The sequence below is a fragment of the Diplodia corticola genome (assembly GCF_001883845.1).
Source record: "Diplodia corticola strain CBS 112549 chromosome Unknown scaffold73, whole genome shotgun sequence".
In the NCBI taxonomy this organism is placed as follows: Eukaryota; Fungi; Ascomycota; class Dothideomycetes; order Botryosphaeriales; family Botryosphaeriaceae; genus Diplodia; species Diplodia corticola.
The window spans coordinates 16458-36915 of NW_017971552.1; the positions used below are offsets into that span (position 1 = coordinate 16458).

A 20458-nucleotide genomic window follows, 5' to 3' on the forward strand; every position below is an offset into this window, starting at 1 on the left:
GAACTACGACATCTATCCGCACGGGACGATGTGCGTGTTCCGCTTCTGAGCCGTCATCTCACATTATTTCATACTTGCATCCCAGTAGCGTATTGCCACTTGGCGTCGGTGGACTCGCTTTGCTCTTTGGACGTTGGTTTGATTTGTCTGTATACCCGAACGTGTCTTGAATCACCGCTTCTCATGAAAATTGATGATGTTCCACCACACGAGATACTGCTATGGCAAATGCCGCAACCCAATATACGCTATCGGTGTCGACAAGGCTTTGAGGCCACTTCAATGAAGAGCTGTATTATCCTGTATCATCTACTGTAGTTCCACTCGCTCTGCATCTACTGTCGCAATAGCAAACAGAAAATGGTAAAAGCCACACCACCTAATTGTCCAACGTGTTCCTCCTGCTCCTATCGCCTCGCAAATCTTTCCCACCACCAATGACCACTTCCAGTGCCTGAGTGAGCGCGTTCTCATCGTACCGTAAGAACCCCTCCCCCTGGCCCCCGCCTCCCCCGCCTCTTCTCCCGTAAAGCCGCACCGTCTCGATGCCCAGCACAGCCAAATCCGCTCTGCTAACGGCCGGCGTGCCGGCTCCCTCGAGGTGGATGACGTGCGTCACGTATTTCCTGTACTCCAGGGGGGTGATGGAATCCGCCCCGCCGCGTGCCCTGCTCTCGGCGCCCGCCTTGGCGATGGCGGCCACGAAGTCCAGCGCCGTGAACGGCTGGGACGACGGGCCCGTCTCGCGGTCGACGGTGCTGTTCAGGATCAGAATCTTGTGCCGCACGGCCGGGGTCGCGGCGACGGCGGCGCCGACTCCTCGCAGGATCAGCGAGGGGATGATGGAGGTGTACAGCGAGCCGATGCTGTAGACGACGGCCTGGCTGTCGCTGGCGATGGCGGAGACGACTTTCGGGTTGGCGGGCGGGCGGATCTCCTGGCCGTAAGGGTTGATGTACCAAATGCGGTCGATCCGGGCGGGGAGATCTTCTTCTTCGGCCTTGCTGAAGATGATGTTTGGCTTGCGGAGCATGGGAAGAGAGCCGGGGAGGTTGGCGTCTTCGACAATGTCGTCGTCTTCGGTGTCGTCCGGGGGCTTGGAGGCCATGTCGGGAAGAGCGGTGGGCTCTGAGGGGTGCGAGATGGCATTCTGGCCGGTGATGGCGGTGCCGTTGGCGAGGCCGGCACTGATGTGGTGCGAGAAGTTGGTGTTGATGGCTGGAAGGACGGAAGTGTTAGATGGCACTCCGCAGATACTGCTGAGAAGGTATATGGCTGATTCAAGACTGCCGGAGAAGAGGCGGGCACTACAAAAAGTCAGGAGGAGGCGCTTGAGGATCAGGAATCGCTAGGCTTGATTACCCGGTGAGAAAGAGATTCCCGATGCTGGCAGACGAAAAGTTGAAGGTGGAGGTTGGCCGAAGTCTCTTCACGATCTCCAGGTTCAGTAAGTTCAGGAACGAGCGAATCAGCTCCTTCTTCTCCGAAGGAACGTTGTTCCACAGAGGGTGGCGGGCCTCCACTATGTCGAGCCACTCATGCCTTGCTTCATCGGCGTCTAGGCACAGACGATGGTTGAAGAAGGTCTTGATGGCGGCTCTTTCTAGGTCTCCGTTCTCAGGAATCAGGCGGACGAGACGACCTGCGAGGCGGGTCAGGGAAACAGAAAACATTGCAGTCGGGGATGCTTGACGCACTCCGCAAATCACCGATACCTAGAGTCCATCAGCGACCAGCGCTCACAAGAAAGCTGCATGCTCACCTGGGCCCCCGAAGACTCGGATGAGCTCCGATGTGCTGCCACCGTTATCGCTGATGGGGATGACGTAGCTTAAAGAGCATTGCTTGCGTTCGGCCACCGTCTTGAAGACGTCGACCAGGTTGTTCGCAGCACTTCCGCCCGAAAAGACGACGATTCCCTTGGGTTTGATCGACTCTCCAAGCACCGGAAGAGCCATGGTGGCTTGACCGAGACGACGCCGGGAAAGGCGAGCGCTGCGAAGAAACAGATAAGCGAACCTCCACAGGACCGGGAGCAGAACACGTTTACGAAGGGAATAGGACAGTTTGCAAGACCGAACACACTGGGGGAGGACAGTACGAGTGGCGGTGCAGTTCGGGCGCCGCGCTCGTGACTGGCCGGAAGGAGAAGCACAACGCGCAACGCCGGTCCATGCCGCCAGTCATAGCCGTTGGTCTGAAGCCAACGTCATCGCCAACGCGGTGCCGCCGCCAAAACGCATTACGATGCCGCTAAGATGCACGTCTAACAATCGAGAATAAGGTGTATTTCGAGCTCTGTGCGCCGTGGGCTGGTCTGGCCCCGGCATCGCATGCATCAGATAGATATGTGCACTTGAGCACTCCAGATATGATAGCCCCCATTTTCTGGTGTAGTACAAGTCCGTCTGCAGTGTGCCTGCCTGAACGTTCCTCCGCTTCTGCATCCACGCCGTGTTGATTTTGCGTCTTCTCCCAGTTCTTCCCCAACTCCTCCCGTTGCACCTTCCTGTCTTACGCGGCGGCCTTCTCCTGCTCGGCGGCGCGGGCGCGCTTTTCAAGCAAAGCATCTTTTCGGTCGGAGAGGAGCTTGTACTGGCGGGACTCGACGCCCTGCAGCCAGTAGCCGAAGCTGCCGCCGACGGTCGCGTACAGAGGATAGACCCAGAGCGAGCCCTTGTTGAAGAATGGGCGCATCTCCATGCCCAGCTGCCATAGCCGGACAGCGACACCTGGGGAAGCGACGACAGGTCAGCCAATGCCGGCTCACGGTGGTGCGGACGAGGAGTCCGGACAGGCGTACCGAAGCCGCTCCAGAAGAGAACCTTGGAGACCATTATGTGACGGGCGATTCGAGCTGCAAGCGTGCGAATAGGGGGACAGCAGCGGGCTATGGGATGTGGCTGCGCGGCAGGGATTGGGCGAGTGGGGGTGGTGGTATTGGAGGTGGAAACAGTGCCATCGACCTCGAGTTGTTGCCGCCCCGACGGCCTTGGCGCGAGTGAGCAGGTCCAGCTTCGCTACCATTCGTCCATCCGCCATCGCCGCCGCGACCGCGACATTCTTCGTGTCCCCGCGCGCAACGTCGCAACACCACACACCATGGCCCAGGTCGACCGACGCAAGCGCTCGCTCGAGCAAGAGGCCGACGCCATGTCCGACCCCGTCTCTGCTCGCAAAAAGCTCAAGACCTCCGACCTGCCGCTCACTCAGAACAAGCGCGCTGCCATCGAAGCCATCCTGCACACCTTCAAGAAGAAGGGCGAGTTCGACTCCCTGCGCAAGGATGCTTTCAACAAGTTCGAACAGAGCGATGCAAAGTCCACCCTCATCCAATCGCTGGAGGAGCTCGGCGAGAGCGAAACCACCCGCAACCCTACCCTCCTCTCCAAGGACCGTCGCATAGCCGCCCCACTACTCGAAGGCGCCGCCGAGCGCAGCGAGATCTACCGCGCTGCCGAAACCCGTGTGCGCGACATCCTGCACTCCGTCCTCGAGGAGCAGGCCGGCGCCGAGGCTCGCATGCGCGAGATCCGCCGCGCCGACATTGGGGATGAAGCAGCAAAGGAGGAGCTTATTCGTGGTAGCAAGACGGAGGAAGACTATCTGAGAGAAGCTGGGCAGCGCCGTGAGGTACGACAGATTTCCCGTGACGCTCGCTTGGAAATGGAGGAACAGCGGGAACGCGAGGAGAAGAAAAAGGCAGAGGATGAGCGTCGCCGCAAGCGCGAAGAGGAGGAACGAAGGGAGAAGGAGCGCCAAGAGCGTGAGGAAGCTCGTCGCAGACTGCGCGAAGAGAGGGAGGCTGAGCGCCAGCGCGAGTACGAACGAGAGCGCGAAGTGCGTAGGGAGAAAGAAAGACAATGGGAACGTGAGAGGGAGGAACGACGCGAAAAACGACGCCGTGAGGATGAGGAGTACGAACGTGAGCGTTCGCGTCGCTATGATCGGGACCGCGACCGGGACAGGCGCCGCAGATCGACGAGCAGGGACACGAGCAGAGGCAGATACAGAGCCAAAAGCAGGGACAGAAGTAAGGATAGGCACAAGGACAAGAGCAGAAGTAGGGACAAGCACAGAGATCGGAGCAAGGAAAAGCGGCGGTCACCCACTCCAGAGGCACGCCCTTCTTCTCCGGACCAAAGCAAGCCGGCTGATGAGGCGGAGAAGGTCGAGAAGACTGCTGAGGAGGTTAAGATCTCTGACGAAGAAGCCCTCAGCCTGCTCCTCGAAGAGAGTAAGGCGCTTGAAAAGTCCCGCCAACGCCCCGAACTGGAGAGGTCCAGTTCTCTGGAGCCGCCTAGCCGCAAGTCACTGGTCCCCAAGTCCATCGTCCCACGCGATCCCGCAGCTCAGCGCCTAGCAAGGCTGGACCCCAAGGACAAAGCTCCCCTATCTTCACCCACTACGCCGAAGCCTGAGGATGCCGTGCCGAGAAGAGAAGACATCCCCATCCTCAAGAAAGAAGAATCCACCAAAGAAGACGCCCGGTCCGTCCGCGCCGCCTCCGTCGCCGGCTCCGTCCGCTCCTCCCGCGCCGAGCGCGACGGGCACGAGCGCGAGTCCCGCCGCGGCGGCGGACGCTCCCGCTCCAGAGACAAGGACTCGCACCGAGGCGGCGGCCGTTCGCGCTCGCGCAGCCGAGCCACCGCCTCGCGCCGCAGCCGCTACCACTCGCGCTCCCCGAGCGTCGCTCGCTCCTCCCGCTACGACGACGACCGCCGCCGCTCCAGCCGCTTCTACGACGCTCGCGACCGCGATCGCGGCGACCGCTACGACAGGCGTGGCGGTTACCGCAACCATTCGCGCAGCCCGTCCGGCGGCCGTTACCGCGCCGCGAGCCGGAGCCCGGCGCCGCGAAGAAACGGTTACAGGGCCGGTGGCGGTGGTGGTGGTGGCGGCGGCGGCGGCGGCGGCGGCGGTGGTGGTGGTAGGTCGAGGAGTAGGAGTCCGCCTGAGACGGACAGGTACATACCGGGTGGCGGAAGCTCGAGGAGGGACAGCCATAGGGATCGAGACCGCGACAGGGGAGACCGCGACCGCGACAGGGGGGACCGCGACCGTGATCGGGACCGCGACTACAGAGATAGGGACCGCGGCGATCGTGACCGAGATAGAGATAGGGAGAGGGATAGGGACCGTGACCGCGACCGCGACCGCGACTACAGGAGCCGCGGTGATATCGACCGATACATCCCGGGTGGTGGCAGAGTGGGCGGAGGGAACTCGAGGGATGATCGGAACAGGAGCAGAGAGAGGGACAGGGATCGAAGAAGGGATAGGAGCAGGAGCCGGAGCAGGGGCTCGAGGCGTTGAGACCAGAACTTTGAAAGGTGGACACTGCCTGGAACCGGTGGAAGACCGTGGTGTGACTCGACAGATTCGTGCGAGTCAACTTTTCGTAATGGATAGGATGGTTGCGCGCAGTAGCTCGGCGGGCAGTTCAATAGCACTAAGCACTTAATTCATAACCAACATAGTTTGACTTCTCGTGTCTTATGTCATGGGAAATGTGAAGTCGTCCGTGGACCACACACTACGTCGAATCATTCTGCCCTCATTTCTTTGGTGACTTCATTGATGGATCTCCAACAGAAACCGCTTTCTGCAACGTTCATGCCTTAAGATTCCATGTCATTCATTAAGTCTATGGCGAATGTAGCATCAAAATAGGCAAATTGAGAGGGTATATAACAGCAACAGTGGATGCCATACAGCAAAAAAGAATGAAGAGGTGAATGTGCAGTGATGTAGACAAGCCGCAAAGTTCAGACCAAAGAAGAAAAAAAAAAGAGAGAATATGGTTAGAAAGACCCATGCTTGGTGTCATCATAGAAGGTAGATGAGCAAATGCCAAAGGTCGAAGGGCCGTCAAGTAAGCCCCTCTAATGTGCGAAATGGTGATCGACCCGACTTGGAATCATTGTTTCCTCCGCCGTCTTTTGTTCTTCTCACCGATGGGGCTCATGTACGTTCCGGCCTCCGAGACCGAGTCCACAGACGGCGGCGGGTTATCCGTTTGCCTGGCATCGTTGTTGACCTTCTTCTTCTTCTCATCATCCTCATTGTCGAAACCGCTAGCCCACTTGACTGACGACGACGACTTCTGCTGCTTGCGATGACGGGGTGTGGCGTTCGGCGGCGGCGGAATGTCCAAGTCCGGGACGCTTATCTCCTCGGAAAGGGCTTGGGCCTGGCGCTGTCGGTGTTCGTGTTCGCGAAGCTTCGCGGCCGCCGTACGCTGTGCTTGAGCCTCTTGGGTCGGACTCATGAAGCCACGAGGGCTGCTGCCCTGCTGACTACCGTCCCAGCCATTCGTGCGGGCGCTCGTTGAACCACCGGGCGATGATGGTGGCACGATGGGCGAAGATGCTGCGCTGGAAGCGGGGTTGGCGGGAGGAGAATACGATGCTGGAGTCCTTGCTTCTTGGTGAACTGGACTGCGATGGGAGTGAGAAGGGCTGGGACCAGCACTAGGACGGTTGCTATTGGAATTGCCCTGATCTCGGCTGCGATTCTCAGGGAAACTGGGGAAAGGGAACGTCGTGTTCGCGGTCCATGTGTTGTGCGCCGAAACGGTCGACGCAGGGGAAGTGGGCCCTCCTGGGGTCTGTGTAGGCAATGGAGCCCAGCCCGGTTGATTGAAGGATCGGGATGGCGGTACGGGAAGCGGACCAGAGTAGTTGGGGTGCGGTGGCGAGACAGTGGCATTCACATGAGAAGTAGGAGACATATGCTCAGGTGAACTTGCAGCCCCACCATATGAATATGCACGAGATGCAGTACCACCATTACCGGCTACGAAGGGAGACGCAGTGCCTGGAGCGAACATTGAAGGTGGAACATTGGGGTAATAGGTTGGTTGGTTTGGTAGCATGTGCCCGGGGGAAAATGCACCTGCACCAGCTCCCGGCGAAAAGGCTCCGCTGGCAGCTGGGACAGCAGATGAAGAGGGAACGGACTGAACCTTTACCCTTAGCAAGCTTCGTTGATAGGAACGAGTTAGGTGGGGCGGCTCACGTGTCTTGGAGCCCTATAGTGCTGACCGTTCTGAAACTGGCTGGGCAGTGTGACTGGCACATGGGGGATACCAGAGACGGAACCTCCTGGGGTGGCAGGCGCCGTACTCGCTGGAGGCGCATGATAGTGGTGATGAGCCATCGGAGCAGATGCTCGGCGTGGACGGAGATCGGATGCAGGAGCCGTGTGCGAGCGGGGCAGACGTGGCGAAGGCGGATACGCGGCGGTACGAGACCGTGACTGGGAGTCTCTGGACGTGTTCACGGCGGAGTCGCGGCGAGGTTGCGGTGCCTTGTGCTCGATTCGGTGGTGGTGAGCGTGCGGAACTTGGTCGACGTCTTCTGGCTCGGAGTGGTAGGCGCGGTCCTCTTCCTGGAACTCTTGGGCGATGGAATGCAGAGCCTCCAGGAAATCCAGGACCTTTGCCTGTGCCTCGCGCGGGGTGCATTCTTTCTTGGACAGCGCCTCTTCGACGTTGGCGCAAAAGGCCTTCCACTCTCGCTTGGTCAAGACGCCCTCGTGAACGAATTCCTCGATTTCATCGAGCAGGTCCTCAACCTCCTTTGTCTGCTCGACCTCGCGCTTCTTCTGGCGGACCATGCGGGAAAGCTCCCATATGGCTCGCGTGGCGGTGACAAGCGAGGCGCACTGGGTGACGGTCTGGAGGGGCGGCAGCTTGAATGACATGGCGGGCAGCAGTCGGGCTTTGGGCTACCGACGTTGGCTACTCATGGCAGGAGGGCGGAAAGGGTGAGTGGGTGACGGGATGGAGTATTTGGAGCTTTATCGCACTGGCGGCACTTGGACGTCAAGCTGGCGTTGGCCGTGGGGGATGTGCTCCGCCCCGCCTGACTGCAGCGAGTGGACATGCCTGGGATGCCTGGTCCTTGGGGGCGCGGCCCAACACGCTTGCTGGGACGATCAGGGCCGCGATTTGATGAGAAGAAAGGCTGCGAGCAAGCGGCCTGAGTCGCGTCGCGTGGCCGCTGCGGGTGGGCGCCAAACAGAAGCGGCGCTGCCTGCTAGCTTCCGAAGGCGGTGGTGCCGCGCGATGCGCGCCTGCGCAAATGGCAGGGCTTCCAATCGTGAGGTTGGGCTGCGACTACTACGTACGAGAGTACCTTCCCACTTCCCTATCGACTATCTTCATCACGAACACAAAGAGCGGTCAGATCTCGTCGCCTCGCCGTTGGCCGCCCATGCAGCGCCAGTCCACCGGCCCTCGACGTCACCGGCGCAGGCACCCGCAACCATCTGCACCTGCTGCAGCGAGCATGCAGCGGCTCTATCTCAACGGCCGCAACCAGCTTCTTCGGCATCGCGCCCACAAAGATGCCACTTGCTAGGCGAATTGCAGCCCAGCCGTGTCGTCATCGCACCGGCCCGCGCCCAGTGCCGTCCCTCCCGTGGTTCCACCAGTTCCCTTGGACATCATAACAATTTACCCGGCGATGTGCTCCCCCCTGTTCATCGCATGTGGATCAGTGGCATCACTGTGGGACCGGGGCCGGAACCTGGACTGGGCGCAGCTAAGCGGGGCTGAGTCAGCCGCCAGTCAACAAGCGCTATATAAGCCGCCCTCCTCCCGACCTCCAGACAACTTTCTTCTTTAGCTCTCTTTGCCTTTTGGCTTAGATCAAGTGTAGTATCTGTTCTTTTCAGTTTAATCTCTGAAACGTCTCTACGGAGACATTCGTGATTAATCTTGTTTTTGGATCTCGGGCGACGGCCGCTGAGCTTGCTCATGTCGCCGCCCACAGTGTCGCCCGTATTGCACTGCCTCGGGCTGACGCGAACACTACATTTTCGTTGAGATGCTTGCCTTGCGCAGGCCCTTGAGGAAGATGTGATGGAGAACGCGGTGCTGTCATGCTGCGATGTGATGGGTGCTGCTGGCGAAAAAATTTTCGCAGCTGCCTGGCGGTGCGTCTTCCTGGCCAACACCGTGTCCTCAGTGGTTACGACGCGTTGAAGCTATGAGCAGGAGCGAGATGGCATACATAGTAAGTGACATGTGAACGAGGCTGCGTGAGATATGAGATGTGAGACGTGAGCATGAGGTCTGGGAGGGTACGCGTCGAGGGATTGTTTGCGCGTATGCATGTTTGGAGTCGCTGCAGCGGCGTTGGGCCGTGCGGCGGCAGCGCGACAACAACAACATGTAATTAGCAAGGCAGCGCGTATCGCCGTGTGAGGAGTTAGGATCCCTCAGACAAACTGTGAAATTCCCATTTGCGAAATGCAGCGAGTGATGCAACGCGCCTGCCGCGCGCCGTGTTTGCAAGCGGAGCCAACTTCATCCGCCGCAGGCAAACTCTGACTGCAACACCAACCCTCCGCCGCAAGTACCAACCACTGCCACAATGACTGAAAGACAGGGAATGGTCGATCCGGCCATCTTCGAGCAGCTCCAGGAGCGCGTCGACCAGGACTCGAGCGTGCGCGAGGTGAGCCTGGCCTGGCGCCCATCACCCATCCGCCGCGCCACCCCCGGCTGACCGCACCTATCAGGAACTCCGCGACATCATCCAGGCATTGGAGAAGCACGGCCGTTCTGCTCAGTCTGTTCTCGCCCGTGCTCACTCGACTCCTTCTGCTGAGCGTATGGAGCCCGCCCCACGGCATCCCACGAGACTGCAATTGCTGACATCTTCTGAGTGCCTAATGTTGTCACCGCCGCCGAAAGCGCCATCCGCCAGGAGATCGAGGCCGTCCAGAAGCTCGCTGAGGCTGCTAGCAAGCATCCGTACTACAAGTTCAATGGCATCTGGTCTCGCCAGGTCCAAGACACTGTAAGTTGCAGTCACGATGCCATCTTAAGAAGCCATCCAGCACAAGAGCCCTAGGCTGCGATCCACGGATGGACTCTTTGTCCGGATCAGAGCTTCAGGCTCTGCATACTTAATGTGCCATCATTTGTTCACGCCGACGAGTTTCGTACTGGGACGAGCAGAGCACTGATTAAGCCTAGATATTCACGATTCTGTACTGCGGCTACCTTGGAGGCTTTGCTTCCGAGGGCAGTGGTACCAGGCCCGGCCGTCTGTTGACGATCGAGGAAGTTGGAGGCATCATGAACGGTGTGCTGCTACTCATATGCACAACGAAAGCGCTCTCAACTGATTCGTTTGCAGTTCCGGTCAACCTGAAGGACAAGGACGCCTTCCACATCACCATAGAAGAGTACCTGCAGGCTCTTATCTCCCTGATTGAAGAGCTGGTACGTCGAGAATGGCGAAGCTTTGACAGCGCCTTCCAAAACTGACACGGCACAGGCTCGCCTCGCTCGCAACTCTGTCACTCTGGGAGACTACACGCGCCCGATGCAGATTTCCCAGTTCATCAAGGACGTCCACGCCGGCTTCCAGATCCTCAACCTCAAGAACGACTCTCTGAGAAGGCGCAGCGATGCCATCAAGTACAAGGTAAGGAATTTCGGTTGGATTTGCATTATCAAAATGGTACTGAGTGTTTCTCGATAGGTCAAGGAGGTTGAGGATGTTGTCTACGATCTCTCTCTTAGGAATCTGGTGCCTTCGGAAAGCAGCTGAGTGGCCCAACGCCAGGGTAGAGGGATAGCTGCAGTAAGTTGATGACGGAGCTACGTGCATCAAGGTATCAGGCAATCCGCGCTTGAAGAGACAGACGCGGGAAACAAAAGAAGATAGTAATGACAGAGTCTGCAATCGTCCACGGCCACGTTGTGCGAGATATTTACTCGTGATTGATTGACACTGGCGGTGTCGAGTGCACGGCGGCCGAGAAAGCTCCGGCCCTATTTCCAGCAGAGGCGGGCGAACACCTCGCGCATCCCAGAGCTTCGCGCAACCCAAGTGATGGCTAGCCGGTAAACCAACATGTCGCAACAACCCCAAACAGTCTTCACGCGCTTCGAAGAGCCCGCAGGCTCCGCTGCCAAGGCCACCTCGGTCGTCTTCCCCCCGGCCTCTTCGTCCCCTGCTTCATCCTCCAAGCCCATCGAAACCCTGAACACGGACATCGCCCGCATCTACACGCACATCCACCCATTCCTCGTTGTCTCCGTCTTCGCCATCCAATTCGGTGGCATTGTCGCGGATCCGGTTACTTCGCTATTCAATGCCCTCATCCCATTGAGCGTCCTCCAGGTTGTCTACGCCATCCTTTGCCTGCCCGCAGCCGGCTCTTCTAGCTCCAAATCCTCCGGCGGCGCGCGGAGGAAAGGTGCTGGCGGCAAGGCTGAGGCAGACAACCGAAGCAAAGTCTCTGTGGGTATCCCCAAGCTGTTCTCCTTCCACCCTGCTGATTTTGTCTCAGACCGCCGTCCTCTCTCTCATCCTTTCCACCATCGCCGGTGTGCCGCTCGTTTCCGTCGTTCTCGTCCTCTTCGGCGCACCTTTGACGACACATCTCGGCCATACCGTTCTCTGCGCCGCCCACATCGCGTACCTTGCCGCCGTTCCCGCCATCTATGCATTTGGGGTTGATGGTGCCAAGTGGAGAGAGCTGGTTGCGCTGATGGTCCCGGCGGACGAAGTGTTTGGTGCTGCAATTGGAACACTTTTCGGTGCTTGGGCCGGCGCCGTGCCGATTCCGCTGGATTGGTAAGTGCCATCGCAACGGCTGTGTCAAATGGGTGTATGCTGACTGGAGGACTGATCAGGGACCGTGAGTGGCAGAAGTGGCCTGTCACCATCGTTTGCGGGGCATATGCTGGCTATGCGGTGGGAAAGCTGTTGGGCGGAATCGTGCTCAAAGGCAAGACGTTTGCATTTGATTGAGGCACTTGAGCATTCGATTCCCACTTGAAGTGACAAGCGGGATAAGAACAAAAGATGAGGCTGCCATGCCGACCGAATCTGACGCGCGAAAGCAGAGACGATCCGTGTTCGTCGACTGGCTGGGTATGCAGTACGGTTAGACGGGTCGGTGGCTTCCCTGGCCATATTTTCCCGAGCTCATCGACTGCAAGACTGGGAGGTAGAAGCGCATCTCGACGTCATTCATGCACGTATGGTGTTAACAGGTGCAGGTGGACGAGCCTCCATTAGCGCTCCAATTCGCGCTTGCCGGTCCGCTCAACAGTACCATAGAATATGATGCTTTGCGTTGCCTTACGCAAATTAGTGCATCCCGTGACCCACACAATACGTACAATAACAATAAGAATAACAATAGTGAGTTCAGTGGTACTGGTTGATCGCCCACCCACGCGGGGAACCAGAGTCATCATCCTGGCTGGCGTGGAGCCCACCAAACCGCTAAAAGCAGTCGCCGACTTCTGACCGACTCAGTTTGAAAAAAGTCCACCAGCCCTGGAGCTGGAGCTCACTAACTTCGTCATCCTCCAGTCTCGTTGCATTCACTGAAAACCCGAACCCCAGCATGCCACCCAAGGCCGACGGAACAACGAGGGGACGCGGCGCCAGGCGTGCCCGGGGCACCAGCACCCGCGGCCGCGGCGGCCGTGGCGGCGCGCAGGCCGCAGCCGCCTCCAAACAATCCAAGGATACCGCTCCTCCAGCGAAAGAGCCTAATGCCGCCGACGAAGACTCTCTGTTCGTTCCCAAGGACGACCCTGTGCCCGAGGCGAGCGCTGCGCCAGTCGCCGACGTCTCCATGACCGACGCCCACATCGCCTCCACCACCGAGCCCACCAACACCAACACCGCAGCTGACGCCAGCGCTGGCGCATCGCGTCCTGAAGATGCCCGCGTATCCGCGGTTCGCGGCTCACAAACCCCTGCTGCTTCACCCGCGCCGTCGACCGGCGCGAGTCGTGGCGGCAAAAAGGCAGGAGCGCGCATGCCCACCTTCAAGGGCCGCAGAAGCAAGGAGGAACGTGAGGCCTTGGAGGCCGAGGCCGAGAGGAAGAGGAGGGAGAAGCTCCAAGAACTCAGCAATGAGGCTGGTCGCAGCAGAGGAGACCGTGGCAGGGGACGTGGTCGGGGAGATCGTGGTGGGCGGGGTGGCCGCGGCGGATACATGGGCCAGAGAGGTTTCGAGGCAAGCCTAAAACAAGACATGGGTGGTGTATTTGCCTCCGGAACTGTGAACGGTAAGCTCATGCTTCATGCTTTGGTATATGTCCCTCTCATACTGACGTTGCGCGGCAGAGAACCGCTCGCGTATGATCCATCGCGGAAAGACTTTTGGAGCCTCCTCCATGCAGGGCAAAGTCAAGCGCGAGCGCACAGTTATCAGGCCGGATGGCAACAATGACGGAGTCAAGGCTGAAGACGACGAAGAGGGTTACATCTCGTCTGATCCTGAGATCGAGATGTTAGGACCTCGCCAGGACGTTGATAACATTGAAACGATTAACCTCGTTAGCGATGATGAAGATGGGGATATTGAGATGGCAGGCGGCCCTTCGCAATCAAGGCGCAGCAAAACTAGGTTCAACACTCCTGGGCTCGCTCCGATCCGCATTCGCCGCAGAGAGCACGAAAACGCGCCGCGTAAAATCACGGCAGAGGCACCAGGAGACCCGGAGATCAAGACCGAGCCAGACACATCTTCGCCTCGGAAGGGCAAGGGAAAGGCGAAGGAAGTCGAGGTCACCGGATCTCAAGGTCGTTGGAAGGGAGCCTGGGGATATGATGACGACGAAGGCCACGTGAGGATCAAGGACGAGCCAGGTGACGAGCCAACTGCCGTGTCGACAGATCTTCCAGAACACCATACAAAGGACGCGCCTTCCTCCCCAGAACTTTCGAAGAAGACAAAACCCAGGATCAAGCAGCGCAGAAAGCCACGCTTCCGAGACGTCCGCGCAGCACTCGTCAGCGAAGAAGACAAGCAAGAGCAAGAGCGCCACGAACAGAGCATGAAAGTGCTCGCAGACGAGCTTGGCGAAATCGTTCTTCCTCCAGTTGCGGCCTCCGACGCTGGTGGTGACACTACCATGGCAGACGCCGAGGCCCCGAAGCAGGAACAGCCCGTCGACAAGAAAAAGGATCGTGCCTACCTCTTTCAACTACCTCCTGTACTGCCCAGCCTCATGGTCGACGACTCGGTCAAGAGGGAGCCCCAGTCACCCGAAGCCACATCCCGCAGCCACCCGATCGACCTTGCGACGCCCGAGGCCAACTCTAACCACCCCACCAAGGCCGAAGATGAAACAGCAGGTATCGACACCGTGAGCCCCGAGCTCCCCGCTCAACTCGCGTCTGGCGCGGTCGGCAAGTTGCGGGTTCACAAGAGCGGACGCACGACGCTGGATTGGGGCGGCACCAGCTTGGAGCTTTGCATGGGAATGGACGCCTCTTTCCTTCAGGACATCATCGTTACCAAGATCATCCCAGAGGAGCAGAGAGTGGGCAGGGATGGCGGTGAGGCCATGAGCGTCGGTCAGGTCTGCGGCAAATTCGTCGTCACGCCGGACTGGGACGAGATTGTGGGATGAGGGAATCTACTTATGGCACTATGCAAGACAAGGCTATGCTGATGCACTGGGTAACGAAAAGGATTAGAAAGGTACCATCGGGTCGGGTAATCCTGGCATTGCGAGGTGTTTGCGGATTTGATTGCATCTGGTTGGCGCTATATAACTATCTTCTGGGGGGTGGCGAGTCTCCAAAAGCATTTTTGAGCTTGCAGACTAATCCAACTTGGCAAATTTGAGCTGGCGTCTTAATTAAATTCCCACTATTTTTTGAAACGGCGTCCTCTCCTAACTGTCGAATTAAATGCTGTCGAAGCTTTGGGCAGAGGCTCAGTGCGAGAACATCTCTAGTCGAAGGTACTGTGAAGTCTTCAAGCTCTTGCTCAAGAACTCTTTGGTCATAGGCATTTGGAAGTAAAGAAGGGATACCTGTTTCCCGCGTCTACACTCCAATTTCTGCCTCTTGAAGCAGATCGAGAGCTTCCAGCTCGCTACATAATCAACTTGTTCTGATGCAATACGGGATCTGAAAGGATCCGGGTCTTGCGGGCTTCAGAAAAAGTACTCACGTATGCTTCCCTGTGAGCATCTAATCGAGCCTTTTGGATATCTTCCAATTACGAGATCTAGCAAGGCCCATGACAAGCTCTCGGTAAAGCACCACCTCCGGATAAAAGCGGAATGGATCAAGTCGCACCACTGGTACACGCTATCCACTACCGGCGACAAAACGTTCAACCCGAAAAGCACGAAAGGACCTCCACACAACAGCAAAGAAGAATAATTTCATTCCCACTGCAACCCATCAGCGAGTGAATGAGGCAGGGGGGCAGATGGAAACAAGATGAAAAACTATCCCGCATCTATGCCGCCGCCCACCGCCACAAACAAAACACCAACAAAGCTGGATGGAAAGTGAGCAAAAAAGAAGGCGAAGCCCAACAACCCCAATCCGGATGGGAAGAAGCAAAAAAAATGTCCCTACGCAGAATCGAACTGCGGACCTTCGGATCGCCACCTCTGAGAGGAAGTCATACTGGAGTATGAGACCGACGTCATAACCGACTAGACCACAGAGACTGAGCAGGAAGCCTATTGACTTCCTCTGTGTTGTGGATGGCTGCGCCATCCTAATCGTGGAAAGCTTTTTGGCTAGTATGGTAAACATATTGTATCAATGCTAGCCACCATGTTTCTCGATACGCGTTGGTGATGGTGGATGAAAATCTCGGTGGTGGTTATGGGCCCCTCCCGGGCCGAGACCGAGTCATGTCGGACCGAGATGTAGAAATGGTATGAAGGGGATGCTAGGCGTGGAAAGTATGAAGACCTACGAACAGGTAGGCTTGTGCGAATCGTAACAGCAGCACTGTGGCAGTTGGGAGGAGTAGAGAGGAAACACGAAACTTGAAGAGTAGGGATTGCCCCTAGACGTACTACTGGTAGTCCGATTCCTCGGATCGACCCCCGCATTCTGAGGAAGATCTGAAATCGGAATCAGCCCAGGCGAACGCATTACTGAGTCGTTGAAATGCGAGGCTTCTACTTTGCTCTGCTCTTACCGTACTACGTTAGAGAAACAAAATGAGAGCTATACGTGAGTTGTTTCTTTTGTATTTCGGATCGAACTCTGGAGCTTGTAAGCCTTTTCAACAACACTGAGGCCACTACTGGAAAATTGAGTGGTATTTGGTAATTAGATAGATTTGGTAAAGATCGGCCGAAGCTCCAACATGGGAATGCAATGAAGGATGTGCATTTACAGGACAGAAAGGAGTCTGCCAGCATGTAGCGCGTTAGGGGAAGCGATGCATGCTTTCGTCTAGTCCCATTTCGCCTTATTCTTCCTGGCAAACTCGTCAAAAGTCTGAGGAGGTCGGCCGGTGACCTTCTCCACTTCATTGCCCTCGTACGCCTCTCCGCCCCTCGCTGCGGTGAGCTCAAGCTCCGTCAGAAAGTCGGCGTAGTGATCGGGCAGGCCGTATCCCTGGAGCGCCTTCTTCCGCTCTTCTCCAGACTGCTTCATGTTGACGATCTCACGTCCAAGCACCTCGCTAAGCTTCCGTGCGATCTGAGAATTGTCATCAAAGTTAGCAACGAGACTACAGGAATCACAGGTGGGGGAAGAGATGGGTCATACGTACATCATCATGTGTCAGCAACTCAGGGCCCAGTACACGATAGGAGGTGTTGTGTGGCTTCTCGTCCGTGAGTGTGTGGAAGACCATAGCGGCTATGTCATCGGCGCTGATGAAAGGGATCTTTCCGTCTCCGCAAGCGGTGACGAGCAGGCCGCTTTTGACGGACGCCTGCGACCAGCCTTCGGACATGTTCTCTGTTTCGCCAACTGCATCAGCAATGTCTGGCCAGTACTGAAAAAAAGAAGAAGAAGAAAGCACCCCGTACCCATGAACCAAGAAGGACGCAAAACAGCGTAGTCAACGCCAATGTCGAGCAGGTGTTGCCACACCTTGCCGACATGTCGACTGCCGGGCGTGGAAGAGCTCCCGGCCATCAGAACGAACCTCTTGACGCGGTGCTGCTTGACACAATAGTCAATGAAGGCGTCCATTACCGGCGCAGGGTCTTGTTGCTCGGGTGCAACGAGGTAGATGGCTTTGATGGTCTCTCCGTTGGGAAAGGCGTGCTCGAACGGGTTCTTGTAAGTCGAGTCGTCCAGCCAATCGAATTTGACAGCAGCCATGCCCGCGGGAGCTGCGGAGGCGCCCCTGCGCGAGCCCAGGACGAAAGGGATCTTTGCATCGTGGAGCAGCGAGGCGACGCGGCTTGAAGTCTTGCCAGCGCCTCCGGTGAGGAAGATTGCCATTGTCTTGCGGTGTTTGTCTTTTCCGGCTGTTCTCAAGGGTGGTGACGAAGTCTTGGTATTTGATACAAGCTGAGATTCAATTGTTCACTGTCAGCTCTTTGTATATATAACCACTAGCGTACCAAGCACTTAAACTCCGCATACATGGATAACTCCGTGCAGGACGCAGGGCACATGCGGCAAGAGTTGCCTGAGTCGATCACCAGTTCGGGGGCGGAAGCATGAGATAAGCAGCTGCAAACGGAGTTAATAGCGATAACTCCTTCCATGCTCCATAGATATGCAACCGTTATTATTATAAATCCTTCCATGATGCATAGATATGCAACTATCATTATTAACTGTGACTTCAAGCCACCTTCGGCTTCGCCCTCGGCCTCCCTCATACTGTGCGTGCTGACGCGACCCGCATCGCTATTATTCCGTGCCGTCAGTACCTCAAATTACATGGCGGGTTGAGTAGACGGTAGCCTTACAACCCGAGCCGTCAATCTAGCGCCAACGCAGTACAGAATGGACCATTTGGATGGTTGGAGACGTATTGAATTTTCATGTTTCGGCTGTTTCCTTGATCAACTCCCCAGACTGTGGTTCAGCCACTGCCCAAGTATGTCCCTCGTCCCTTTAGCCAGCTCAAGCTCCTTCTCTGTGAGAAGCCCGCTGAGTCTTTCCTCTCCTCCCTTCCCGTTGTCCGTTGCTCTTCTCCTGGCCTCGTACCGACCGGTGATGGTGCTTCCAACCTCCCAATTGTCTTCTATCTCATGCGTGGTGCCTCCGCCCAGAATAGTGCTCAACCTCAGCCCCGTCTCTTGTCCCGCAGCCAGGCCCTGCGCAACGGCATACTTCAGCGCCAACTCGGCCAGCTTGACACCCCCGCTCCCCTCGACGAACTCGGAGGCGCGTGCCGCCGCCTCGCGCAGGCCCGGGGGCGCGGGGTGGAAATCGCCCAGCTCGCCGACGGGCACGCCCTTCTTCCTCAGCAGGCCGATGGCCAGCGGGCTGGACGCGAAGACGCAGTCGACGCCGGCGGCCTTGAGCTCACCCAGGCCGCCCTCGTCCAGCAGCACCGTGTTCTGCAGCGTCAGCTGGCCCCAGACCTGCACGGCGTCGACGCGGCGGCCGTGGCGGTCGCGCACCGCGCGCGCGACCTCGGCCAGGCGCGGCAGCGGGTAGCCCGAGATGCCCACGTACCGCAGCTTGCCCTCGTCCTTGAGCGCGAACAGCTCGCCCACGGCGGCGACGGCCGCGTCGACGGACACGAACTCGACGTCGTGCGTGAAGACGACGTCGAGGTAGGGGGTGTGCAGGCGCTGCAGGCTGCGCGTGACCGACTTGCGGATCCAGGCGGGCGAGTAGTCGAAGTGGTCGGCGGCCACGCGGCCGCACTTGGTCATCAGCAGGAAGCTGTCGCGCGGGTGCGTGGCGACGAACTCGGGCTGCGCGAGGGCGTCGCCGAGCAGCACCTCCGAGGGCCCGTAGTAGGGCGACGTGTCGATGGCGCGGAAGCCCAGGTCCAGCGCGCGCTGCACCATGTGCCGTGTCGGCAGCGACGCCGGGTTCGGGTGCAGCTGGTTGCTGAGGCCCGCCCCGCCCAGCACGAGGGCCGGCGCGATCGAGGAGAGCGGGACGCTGGTGGTGGTTTTGTTGTTGCTGGAGGAGCAGGAGGAGTTGGCGAGCCGGGGGTCCTGCTGCCCCTCGTTGGTTACATCATCCTGCGTCTCCGGGGTCATCGCGGCTGGCCTGACGTTGTGTGTATGCGAAAGTCGATGCGATTTGCAGGCTCCATGGCAAAGACGGGCGAGAAAAATAAAAAGGGCGCGCGATTCAGTTTCCGGGTCTCAATGGTGGATAAATAGGACCCTACCCCGCGCCACACTCAACCCGATCCATACCACGGCCCTAGCACTCAGCCAGAGCTAAGCCGCACCGGCCTCGCGCGTCGCCTGCAACGAAGCGACTCACTCCGCTAGCGGGACGAGACCTTGAGAGCTACATGTTCCCGGGAATTGGCTGAAAACTGCATTGTCTTCCATTGAGATTATGGGCTTGTAAAGAGAAGCAATCTAGAAGTCAAGCCATGACCAGCATCATACGCCATATCCGGATGCCCCTCGTTCCAACAGCAGCACCCCGATCTCACTCGCTCTACCATGTTCAATCTTCCATCGCCGTTGCATATGTTCTTCCGCCTCCCTCCAAGCCTCTTCCACGCTCGAGCCCACTGCTCATCCACGAAGCTGTTGTCGGGGTCCTTCTGGCACTCACCGCCGTCATCGGCCTCGACCTCTTAGTCTTGGCCTTCTTCTCAGTCTTTCTGTTCCTCCACCATGCTCCCACTGCAAACAACGCCAGAACAAATGTGACGGCTCCGCATACCGTGCCCACAATCGTCGTGATAGACTTCTCATTTCCGACCGACCCGTTCCCAGCGCCGCCGACGGCTGAATGTGTAGGCTGGTTCGTGTGGGTCGGGCGCGAGTGGGAGGATGGCGGGTATGTGGTGGTTGCCGGGCTGTCCGGCATCGAAGCGGAGGGGAAGTCAACGGTGAGGTAGTACGAGGATGGTGAGCTCGTACTGGAGATGCTTAAGCTAGTGTCTTGTTGTAAGCTTGTGGTGGCTGGCATGCTGCTGAGGACTCCAGGAAGACTGCTTGTCACAGTTGGTGCAGGAGCTGGTGCACTTCTTGTCTTTTGAGCTTGAGTCGTGAGCTCTGTGATTGTAGTTGTGGATGGTGGTGGAAACCACGTGACAGTCATGGTTGTGTGGATAGTCGAGGTCGGGAATTTCGTGATAGTTACCGTCGTGGGGCGTCTCTTAGTGCTGGTGTCGACCAATCTCGAAAGTGTAAGCCCTTGCGAGGACGGGTGAGGTAGTGGAATAGTGACGGTCCTGAAGATCGTAGTAGTACCGGTGCTTGTCTGCAAATCAGTCATGGTCACGAAGAGTGTGGTGGTATTGGGCATCGTGGGTCCTGAAGGCGAAAGTGTCGTTGTGGTAGTCTCTGTGGTGAATTCCATGGCACTCGCGTACGGCGGCCTTGGAGTTGAAGGTGACTGCAGTATTGAAATGTTCGAGAGCTCTGTAACGAGCGTTCCTGGGTCAGGAGCGTGATTGATTGACGATGCGCTGGCCGTGCTGTTGAGGACACTCAGAGTAGCAGGTGAAATCGGCGAGCTTGTGGAAGGCTTTGTCGGTACGGAAGTGGAGAGGAATGGGGTTGTGAAATTCATGAAAGGCCAACCTG

General features: G+C 57.9%; 9 protein-coding genes across 9 annotated transcripts; 4 read left to right on the forward strand and 5 right to left on the reverse strand.

Moving 5' to 3' along the window:
• Nucleotides 1-379: 379 nt before the first annotated feature.
• Nucleotides 380-2837, reverse strand: BKCO1_730005 (uncharacterized protein; the record flags this gene model as incomplete). The annotated part of the gene is made up of 6 exons (XM_020278910.1): nt 380-1307; nt 1363-1642; nt 1698-1715; nt 1763-1995; nt 2519-2732; nt 2804-2837. 6 exons carry the CDS (start codon nt 2835-2837, stop codon nt 380-382), a joined length of 1707 nt encoding a protein of 568 aa, XP_020125988.1.
• A 265-nt stretch (nt 2838-3102) lies between these two features.
• Nucleotides 3103-5316, forward strand: BKCO1_730006 (arginine rich protein; the record flags this gene model as incomplete). The annotated part of the gene is made up of 1 exon (XM_020278918.1): nt 3103-5316. The coding sequence occupies one exon, from the start codon at nt 3103-3105 to the stop codon at nt 5314-5316; it is 2214 nt and encodes a 737-aa protein (XP_020125989.1).
• A 604-nt stretch (nt 5317-5920) lies between these two features.
• BKCO1_730007 (wiskott-aldrich syndrome protein family member 2) lies at nt 5921-7707 on the reverse strand (the record flags this gene model as incomplete). Its single annotated transcript, XM_020278919.1, has 2 exons — nt 5921-6967; nt 7021-7707. 2 exons carry the CDS (start codon nt 7705-7707, stop codon nt 5921-5923), a joined length of 1734 nt encoding a protein of 577 aa, XP_020125990.1.
• A 1676-nt stretch (nt 7708-9383) lies between these two features.
• On the forward strand, nt 9384-10571 carry BKCO1_730008 (recombination hotspot-binding protein; the record flags this gene model as incomplete). The annotated part of the gene is made up of 7 exons (XM_020278920.1): nt 9384-9467; nt 9532-9622; nt 9679-9812; nt 9992-10100; nt 10155-10240; nt 10296-10445; nt 10503-10571. The coding sequence occupies 7 exons, from the start codon at nt 9384-9386 to the stop codon at nt 10569-10571; spliced, it is 723 nt and encodes a 240-aa protein (XP_020125985.1).
• Nucleotides 10572-10877: 306 nt separating this feature from the next.
• BKCO1_730009 (gpi biosynthesis protein family pig-f) lies at nt 10878-11780 on the forward strand (the record flags this gene model as incomplete). The annotated part of the gene is made up of 3 exons (XM_020278921.1): nt 10878-11267; nt 11317-11603; nt 11663-11780. 3 exons carry the CDS (start codon nt 10878-10880, stop codon nt 11778-11780), a joined length of 795 nt encoding a protein of 264 aa, XP_020125986.1.
• Nucleotides 11781-12384: 604 nt separating this feature from the next.
• On the forward strand, nt 12385-14407 carry BKCO1_7300010 (rna polymerase iii rpc4; the record flags this gene model as incomplete). Its single annotated transcript, XM_020278868.1, has 2 exons — nt 12385-13057; nt 13116-14407. 2 exons carry the CDS (start codon nt 12385-12387, stop codon nt 14405-14407), a joined length of 1965 nt encoding a protein of 654 aa, XP_020126000.1.
• A 1801-nt stretch (nt 14408-16208) lies between these two features.
• On the reverse strand, nt 16209-17213 carry BKCO1_7300011 (agroclavine dehydrogenase; the record flags this gene model as incomplete). Its single annotated transcript, XM_020278869.1, has 3 exons — nt 16209-16457; nt 16531-16721; nt 16793-17213. 3 exons carry the CDS (start codon nt 17211-17213, stop codon nt 16209-16211), a joined length of 861 nt encoding a protein of 286 aa, XP_020126001.1.
• A 572-nt stretch (nt 17214-17785) lies between these two features.
• On the reverse strand, nt 17786-18943 carry BKCO1_7300012 (aldo keto reductase; the record flags this gene model as incomplete). Its single annotated transcript, XM_020278870.1, has 1 exon — nt 17786-18943. One exon carries the CDS (start codon nt 18941-18943, stop codon nt 17786-17788), a length of 1158 nt encoding a protein of 385 aa, XP_020125998.1.
• A 424-nt stretch (nt 18944-19367) lies between these two features.
• On the reverse strand, nt 19368-20444 carry BKCO1_7300013 (uncharacterized protein; the record flags this gene model as incomplete). The annotated part of the gene is made up of 1 exon (XM_020278871.1): nt 19368-20444. The coding sequence occupies one exon, from the start codon at nt 20442-20444 to the stop codon at nt 19368-19370; it is 1077 nt and encodes a 358-aa protein (XP_020125999.1).
• Between the last annotated feature and the right edge of the window lie 14 nt (nt 20445-20458).